The sequence below is a fragment of the Cherax quadricarinatus genome, chromosome 10 (genome assembly GCF_038502225.1).
Source record: "Cherax quadricarinatus isolate ZL_2023a chromosome 10, ASM3850222v1, whole genome shotgun sequence".
In the NCBI taxonomy this organism is placed as follows: Eukaryota; Metazoa; Arthropoda; class Malacostraca; order Decapoda; family Parastacidae; genus Cherax; species Cherax quadricarinatus.
This window is the reverse complement of record NC_091301.1, coordinates 6,492,678-6,502,677: the sequence shown is the minus strand read 5'-3', so window position 1 is coordinate 6,502,677 and position 10,000 is coordinate 6,492,678. Positions and strand designations below refer to the sequence as shown.

General features: G+C 46.0%; 1 protein-coding gene across 3 annotated transcripts in view; it reads right to left on the bottom strand.

Annotated features, from left to right (window-relative positions):
• LOC128687910 (ciliary microtubule associated protein 1A) overlaps window positions 1-3,110 on the bottom strand; it is a 118,526-nt gene extending 115,416 nt beyond the window's left edge. For all 3 annotated transcript variants that reach the window (XM_053775499.2, XM_053775500.2, XM_053775501.2), the window contains exon 1: window positions 2,953-3,110. In XM_053775499.2, coding sequence (XP_053631474.1) covers window positions 2,953-2,964 — 12 coding nt within the window. In that variant the 5' untranslated portion in view covers window positions 2,965-3,110. The remainder of the gene's footprint in view (window positions 1-2,952) is intronic.
• Between the last annotated feature and the right edge of the window lie 6,890 nt (window positions 3,111-10,000).

Here is a 10,000-nt window from a genome sequence, read left to right as displayed (position 1 = left end):
TTGGAAGCTGAAGACACAGATGAATCACAGGGATGTTAGGAAGTATTTCTTCAGCCACAGAGTAGTCAGTAAGTGGAATAGTTTGGGAAGCGATGTAGTGGAGGCAGGATCCATACATAGCTTTAAGCAGAGGTATGATAAAGCTCACGGCTCAGGGAAAGTGACCTAGTAGCGATCAGTGAAGAGGCGGGGCCAGGAGCTCGGACTCGACCCCCGCAACCTCAACTAGGTGAGTACACACACACACACACACACACACACACACACACACACACACACACACACACACGTACACACACACACGTACACACACACACACACACACACACGTACACACACACACACACACACGTACACACACACACACACACACACACACACACGTACACACACACACGTACACACACACACACACACACACGTACACACACGTACACACACACACACACACACACACGTATACACACACACACACACACACACACACACACACACACACACACATACACACACACACATACACAGGTAATGCGTAACTTCAACCTTTTTTTAACAGGTCTTGTTTTTTCATTCTGGAACCAAACAGTGATATGACGCGTCTGTCTGGTTTGTTTAGTGGTGGTGTTGCCTACCACCACCACTACCACTACTACCACCACTACCACCACCACTACCACCACCACCACCATTACCACCACCACATCCACCAACAATATCACTACCATCACTCCACTCCATCAAATACCATTAACATCATCTTCATGGGGCACCACCACCACGTTTCACTATTTCTTTACTGAAGATCACTTAGCGAACACCACCGACACTTAGCGAACACCACCGACACTTAGCGAACACCACCGACACTTAGCGAACACCACCGACACTTAGCGAACACCACCGACACTTAGCGAACACCACCGACACTTCCCAGGAAGGTAACCTATCGTAGATGAATGGTTCAGAGAACCGACATGTTGTTAAATTAGACACATGTGCAACTCTTATTACTAACTTTATTGGACAATGTTGGGTAGGTTGTGTTAGAGATGGACCTTCACGGGACGGGCAGGTGAGTATCTTATATAGGATAACGATGAAGTTTCCTGGCCAGGTGTTCAGGTGAACACCTGGCCATCGTTATCCTACACAACATGCACACTGACCCGTCCCGGGCAGGTCAGTCTCTAACACAACCTACCCAACATTCTCCACCTGACTCATCACTATATATACTCGTGTACTCTCTACCCAGGTACATCTGTCTGTGACTTGATAAAGTTCACTATATGGGCGAAACGTAGCCAATAAAGGATTACATTATACAACATTTGTGTTTAATTTTTCCAAACATTTAGGTCGTTCAGACAATGTAAATAACATTTGAAAACAAAAGTTGACAAAATGGAACCTACATATTCTAAAAAAAAGTCTAAACCTTCTAAAGGTTAATACACCAGTTTTGAAGGTTTGAAGCTGATCAGAAGAGGCATTCTCAAGGTACCTCTTCGGGATATCTTGTTCTGTTTAAAAAAAAAAAACTATGAATATACAGTCAGAATGGAGTATATTCTGAGAGTGACAATACTGAGACTATTGAAAGCTGATCAACTCTGCCATGAGGTTGTTCTAATATCCTGACAGTATTATTAAGTGAAAAAAAATGGCATATTATATCTTAAGGACACTGTTGTGTGTATATACCTGTTGTGAACGAGTGTTTGAGAGTATGTTTGTAGGCGTGAGGGCCCAAGTTTTCATGAGATTTTGAAAGAGGACCCGTCACCTCCAAAATAGTTAGGAACTGCAGTATTAATCTTGATTATACTGTGTAGTAAGCAAACCATACCACGGGCGGGATAGAACCCGCGGTCTGAGAGCCATAAAACTCCAGACCGACTCTCTGACCGCGGGTTCTACCCCCACCCGTGGTATGGTTTGTTTGTAATCGTGTGATTACGATTTCGCGAGTTATATTGTGTAGTAATTATAAAGGCCTTTCTTATATTCTTAAAATGGCCAGCATTGTATATTTTACCGATGCTATTCTGTTTGTGTGAGTGATGTGATGTACTCTCCTACCTCTCTCTCTCTCATCCAGTGACTGACCTCTCAGGAGGCAGTTTACTTTATGCCTCCTACAGTCTCCTGATCCCATACATTTGCTTCTTGGGGCCAGGCTCTATCTGATGCTTGCCTGGTCAGCCAGGCTGACGCTGCTGGTGGCAGGCCCGCTGACCCACATATCCATCACAGCCAGGTTGATCTGGCGCCTGGTGAAGATACTTGTCCAGTTTCGTCTTGAAGACTTCTAAACACCTCCCGGCGCAGCATAACTTTGCATTCACTGGAGACGAGTCCAAGAAGGCAGCTGTTGAATCGTTCCTGCATTTTGTTGAAGTTGTTGTTGCAGCGTCTTGCAGTACTTGTCTCGAGATCAACATTTGTGTCTGGTGACTAGCTGACGGAGGATCGAGCCTCCAGCGCTCGACATTAATATGTTTTTACAGATATTGTATTTCTGAGAAGCCTGGACTGGCAGTACAGTTGTCAAGACTTCGAATCTACTCTCAAAAACTTAATTTTAATGGGAAAATTGAACAAATATCTTCACAATTTATATAAAAAATGAAAATATTGGGATTTCGCAATATTTTTCCGACTTTTTTTTTTTAAGGTTTAGCAGGCGTTTTTAGTTAAGATTTTCAAACAGGCGAGAAACAGAGCGTCATATGGGTAGAGAGGCAGTAAGAGCAGCTGTGTGATGCAACAGTCACCTTCATGACACAACAACTCGACACCAGATGTAAACAATGGGAATAGTTGGGTTATTATGCAACGAACAATAACTGAAGTATTGTTGACGATGAGTGAAGAGGATATTGATGTGAGGCGAGTGAGAGGAGGTGTTCCCGCCTCACTGTACGTGACCACACAAACTAGTGACTTTACCTTAGCACGCATGGAATGTTGGAAGAGCTGAGTGGAGCGTACGTCCGAACGTCACGGCAGCACCTCACTGACTGACTTCCCTGCTGCCCACCATCACCATCAGAGGGTGGGCAGCCGTGCCCCCCAGCCTCCGTGCCCGGGTGGGCAGCCAGTGCCTACCCCCCCAATCCAGAACCACCAACACAGACCTCCCCCCACCCCTGCCTCCACCTACTCTTACCTCCTGTCTGTAACACCTGTCTCGTGTGTGACAGCAGGATCACGTAACATTCTGAATGTCACTCTTTAGTGACCAGCCTGAGGTGTTCATCCACCCACCTGGCCCACACCTCGCACATTGCCCCACCTGCCACCCACCCCACCCGCTCTCCCTCGCTCACTTGCACCGTTGTCAAGAACAGTTGCATACAGATATGCCAAATGCCGCTGCAAGAGACAGACGTAAAGGTGCCAGTGGAAGGTAGACGGAAGTATGGCACACAAGTGCCTCCGGTATCTTCAAGGACCTTGACTCCCCCTACTTACAACACCTCAATCCAATCCCCCCCTTCCCCCCTCCACCTTCTCGAAAGTTCCTCCATGCTTAAAAGGATATATGTGTACCTCCGAGTGTTGTTACACGGTGAGGTAGAGGAATAACACTGTGTGACAGCTTTGTATCCCAGCACCTAGGATGGCAGTCGTCCCAGAACCTAGAATAGTTGTCGTCCCAACACCTGGGATGTAGTCGTCCTAGCACCTAGGATGGTTGTCGTCCCAGCACCTGGGATGTAGTCGTCCTAGCACCTAGGATGGTTGTCGTCCCAGCACCTGGGATGTAGTCGTCCTAGCACCTAGGATGGTTGTCGTCCCAGCACTTGGGATGTAGTCTCCTAGCACCTAGGATGGTTGTCGTCCCAGCACCTGGGATGATCGTCTCCCAGAACATAGGATGGCAGTCATCCCAGAACCTACGATGGTTGTCGTCCCAGCACCTGGGATGTAGTCGTCCTAGCACCTAGGATGGTTGTCGTCCCAGCACCTGGGATGTAGTCGTCCTAGCACCTAGGATGGTTGTCGTCCCAGCACCTGGGATGTAGTCGTCCTAGCACCAAGGATGGTTGTCGTCCCAGCACCTGGGATGTAGTCGTCCTAGCACCTAGGATGGTTGTCGTCCCAGCATCTGGGATGGTCGTCTCCCAGAACATAGGATGGCAATCGTCACAGAACCTAGGATGGTTGTCGTCCCAGCACTTGGGATGGCTGTTGTCCCAGCACCTGGGGTGGTAGTCATTGCAACACTTGGGATGGTCGTCGTCCCAGCACCTGGGGTGGTAGTCATTGCAACACTTGGGATGGTTGTCGGCCCAGCGCCACTAGACTGATAACTTCAGAGTGAACAATAAGGACAAACATAAATAACCCAAAGCACATAAAGTATTCACACAGTGCCAGGCACTATATTCCACCAGACCTGAAGTCACTGACAGCCGAACATTCACCTATATAATGGTGAAGGTGGTGTCTCCTCTTTGCAGACTTGCATGGCTCACCTGTGTTAACTGCCACAGGTGACGATGTACCAGCCTGATTCTGGCAGTCATTGTGTCACACAGGTTAGCGGAAATTTTATATTGCCCACACATTTAATTTTACCAACGAAACAGATCACAGATCTTTTAGTCTCCGTGATTTTTTTGGTCTACTAGAACTGATACACTTGTTGTTGGGGTTCATAGGGCCGCTGACAGCGTGCGCCGTATCGAACCCAACTGATATACTTAAGCAGGATGGTTTCAAGAATGGGAAGAGGGATGCCCACTTCAAGCTTCGCCTCCGGGCTTGTCACAAGCAGATCGCACCTCCGTATCAGTGATATCATAATAGCTGATACCTACCTGTGTGGGAGGAAGATATCCAGACTTAGTGGTGAATATTATCCCAGCCCTCTGCTGCATGTCCTTATATACTCAGAATCGGGATGATACTGTAGTTATAATTCTATGTGTTTGTGTTTCAGGTGTTTGTTAGTGGGTCATGTTTGTTTGTACTTCACATGTTTGTAAGTACATCATATGTTTGTAAGTGCATCACGTGTTTGTAAGTGCATCATGTGTTTGTAAGTGCATCATGTGTTTGTTTTGGTAAATGCAAGCGTGACTTCCATATATGATATTCTGGTTAATGTATATTTGTGAGTGTAACTTTGTATGTGTGTGTGTGTATGTGTGTGTGTGTGTGTGTGTGTGTGTGTGTGTGTGTGTGTGTTTGTGTGTGTGTGTGTGTGTGTGTGTGTGTGTGTGTGTGTGTGTGTGTGTGTGTGTGTGTGTGTAAGCGTGACACGTGAATGTTTGAGTGTGTTTGCGCGTGTCTTCATCCTCTGTAAGTGTGTTTGTGAGAACGAGTATGAGTTGATTCTTACAAGAAAGTGTAAACTTCACAAGTGTCATCACTGCTCAGTCAACTCACAAGTGTCATCACTGCTCAGTCAACTCACAAGTGTCATCACTGCTCTGTCAACTCACAAGTGTCATCACTGCTCAGTCAACTCACAAGTGTCATCACTGCTCAGTCAACTCACAAGTGTCATCACTGCTCTGTCAACTCACAAGTGTCATCACTGCTCAGTCAACTCACAAGTGTCATCACTGCTCTGTCAACTCACAAGTGTCATCACTGCTCAGTCAACTCACAAGTGTCATCACTGCTCAGTCAACTCACAAGTGTCATCACTGCTCAGTCAACTCACAAGTGTCATCACTGCTCAGTCAACTAACAAGTGTCATCACCGCTCAGTCAACTCACAATTGTCATCACTGCTCAGTCAACTCACAAGAGTCATCACTGCTCAGTCAACTCACAAGTGTCATCACTGCTCAGTCAACTCACAAGAGTCATCACTGCTCAGTCAACTCACAAGTGTCATCACCGCTCAGTCAACTCACAAGAGTCATCACTGCTCAGTCAACTCACAAGTGTCATCACTGCTCAGTCAACTCACAAGTGTCATCACTGCTCAGTCAACTCACAAGTGTCATCACTGCTCAGTCAACTCACAAGAGTCATCACTGCTCAGTCAACTCACAAGTGTCATCACTGCTCAGTCAACTCACAAGTGTCATCACTGCTCAGTCAACTCACAAGTGTCATCACCGCTCAGTCAACTCACAAGTGCCATCATTGCTCAGTCAACTCACAAGTGTCATCACCGCTCAGTCAACTCACAAGTATCATCACTGCTCAGCCAACTCACAAGTGTCATAACTGCTCAGTCAACTCACAAGTGTCATCACTGCTCAGCCAACTCACAAGTGTCATAACTGCTCAGTCAACTCACAAGTGCCATCACTGGTGAGTCAACTCACCAGTGTCATCACTGCTTGGTCAACTCACAAGTGTCATAACTGCTCAGTCAACTCACAAGTGTCATCACTCCTTGGTCAACTCACAAGTGTCATCACTGCTCAGTCAACTCACAAGTGCCATCACTGCTGAGTCAACTCACCAGTGTCATCACTGCTTGGTCAACTCACAAGTGTCATCACTGCTCGGTCAACTCACAAGTGTCATCACTGCTTGGTCAACTCACAAGTGTCATCACTGCTCAGTCAACTCACACACGCACCTATATGGAAAATGGGGAAAACAAATTTGCCTTGTAAAAATTATCCTTTTATAGATTAGTTTATAGACTGAGGTGAAACTAACAGTAATGTCAAGGCTGACTGTGTGAAGATTTGTTTTTTTACTGTAGCAGCTAAACCCGCGTTTTATTGTTTTAACTATCTAAATGTTAAGTGTCAGAAGTGAGATTACAAGTGGAACAAACACTGTTTTACAATGTCGAGTTTACACGCTAAGAGCTGTTATCCCACCTCATATCATTATCACTCTATCCTGCCTCAACTCATTTACATTCTATGATATATCCTACCTCAGTTATTTACATGATAAGAGGTGTATTCCCGCCTCCACTCATACTGAAGACCAGCCCTGTTACAAATATTTTACCACCCTCCAGGATACCACTCACAAACACCAACTAACACCTAGGCACATATGTACTGCTAGGTGAACATGGGCAATATGTATAAGGAGATATGGCTATGCATTTACACCCACCTAAGACTGAATACAAGTCTCTCTGTTGAATGGAAGTACACTATCACTGGACTACACGTCAGTGACCACAAGACTAAAGGAGCCGAACTTGACTGCTGTGGTAGGCCAGCATCATAGACACGTTACGTAATTTATGCACTGGGGCACTGAAAACGTGGATAGAGTTAGACTGTTGGGAAAGAAGTCTAGTGACAACAGAACACAGCTAGGAGGATAAGAAACGAGAATGTGCCACATAGACGTCAGGAAATTCTTTAGTTTCAGTGTGGTTGGGAAGTTGAATGATCTGGAGGGAGAAGTAAATGATGCAGGTTCAATAGGTCCGACTGGTGTGCTTAGCGTGATAACCTATAAAAAATGTCGATGAGGCGGGACCAAAAGCTGTGAATAGACCCTTCCCCTGTAACCACAGTTGGGCGAGCACAGCTGTGGTAACCTTTAATTTTCTCGTTAGCGTATAATGTTTATTCGGTGAGAACAGTACACATTACACATTATTTATATCCTTTCTTAATATGCCAGAGTGACGTTGGTCCGAGGGAGGACGAGCGTCCATGTTAGGAGTGGACAATATTTGTCTGTCCTGCCTATATATTGTACTATCACCAAATTGGATCTATTAGTCTTGAAAAAGCCTGTTGTATAGGCGAGGCGTGATCTGAATAATGTTACCAATTACTGCTTCTGTCTCTATCACGTACAAGAAGCAACCTTGTTTGGGATGGACAATTAAGATGGTGGTTGTTTCCCTATCACGGTTCAGTGATTCACTGAAGAAGTAACCTTCGCCACCAGAATTGGAGCAGATAATGATCGTGGAAAGTGTATGTGTGCACTGCAGGTAAGGAAGGCCATATGCTAAACGGTGCCCATGGCCCGGGGTCGCAGATGAGCTATTACCAGCGACCACTTCCTGCCTGTTTCATCCCCCATCCCACCCTGAAGCGCTGACCACCTAAGGGAGACCATCGCAACGACTCACGACGACCCAGCAGCACACCACTAGAATCCACCACGACCCACTATGACCCCTTTCCCCCCATCATCCACGACGACCCAACACGACTCACGTCGTCCCAGCAGCGGTGATCGCCTGGGAGGGCAACAACACTGCACACCAACATAACATATAAGCCGTCGGATGAGTAGCACGCGCCCACACACCCATCGGCATTAGAAGGATTCCTGTGAGACGAACCAAACACTCCGCCCACGTCACGAGCCACAGTCCCGCCCACGTCACATGTCACAGTCCCGCCCACGTCACACGCCACAGCCCCGCCCACTCCTACACACACTCCACAAGTACTAACAATGTATCCCCACAGTAATGAACATCCATGTGTCATTGAAGCATGTTAATGTGGGAACACGGACGGTGTGGGTGTGGGGGGGAGATACACCTGGTTAGGGTGGTGTGGAGTGAGACAGGTATGGAGGAGGGCGGTGACCACCACCAGCTGCACAATACTCCACACCTGTGGTGACTCACACCGCCCCCCACCAGAGCTCACACCCACCTGTAGGTGTCATACAGCGCCGAGAGAATGTGAAGTTTAATCAGGGCTTGATCCGAGGAAAGGAAGGGTAGATCAAATAAGCTCACCCTTAGTAATCCCTTCGTTAGATCACTTGGAAAGGCAACTGATCAAGTAGAGATTTCTGGCTTAACTGTTATTAATAATATATCACAAATTCTATACAGTGACGTAGTTAAGCTGGAGTCTACTGGCAGAGCTGCATCTGCTCTTGTTGCTTCCCACCTCCCTAGAAACAACTATAGCAACATTGTTGAGTTAGGGATACGAATTAACAACATGCTCACAGAATGTACAGTTCTTATGGATTCCGTCAGACACTAAATTACTCCTGGATGATAAAGCTGATAAATTAGCCAAAGAAATTAACTTGAAGGAAGAAATGGAATATAAACATGATGTTTCTGTGTCAAGCATTAGGAATAATATTATGGGATAAGTAAACAATGAATCTGAGTGTCGTAGGAACACAGAAACCTGAGTAGTCTGTCACTCGCTATGATAACATGAACGTAGATAGGTACATTTAGCGAGCAACTTGAAATATTACCAGACTGATTGCTTTAGTAGCCAGACTTAGGCTTGGTTACCAGTACTTGTAGCAGTATAATATACACTCAGTGGCCACGTTATTAGGTACACCTTTCTAGTACTGGGTAGGCTCCCAGAACAGCCTGAATTCTTCCGGACATGGATTCAACAATGTGTTCGAAATATTCCTTAGAGATAAGTAAGTAAGTAAGTTTATTCAGGTATACACAAATACAGTTACATAGAATTATCGTACATAGCAGCATATGTGTAGAGAACCTGGATAACTCAAAAAAGTCAGACAGTGACTTATTTCCATTGGGGTCCATTGGATCCTGGTCCATGTAGACATGACAGCATTATGCAGTTGCTGAAGATTTGTTGACTGCACATTCATGCTGTGAATCTCTCGTTCCACTACATCCCGAAGGTTTACGCCAAATTCCGACTCTACCATCTGCATGTCGCAGCAGAAATCGCGATTTGTATGACCAGGCGATGTTTTCCCAGTTTTGGTGAGCCTGTGGCCACAGTAGCCTCAGTTCTCTGTTCATGGCTGACAGAAGTGGAACCCAGTGCGGCCTTCTGCTGCTGTAGCCCATCCACTTCAAAGTTCGAAGTGTTGTGTGCTCAGAGATGCTCTTCTGCATATCATTGTTGCAACACGTGATTACTTGAGCTATTGCCACCTTCTTGTCAGTTTGAACCAGTCTGGCCATTCTCCTCTGAACTCTCTCATTATCAAGATGTTTACATCTACAGAACTGCCGTTCATTGCATGTTTTGTGCTTTTTTCACACCATTCTTTGTAAACTCTAGAGATTTGTTTGCAGAAATCCCAGAAGATCAGCAGCTTCTGAGATACTCATACTACCCCG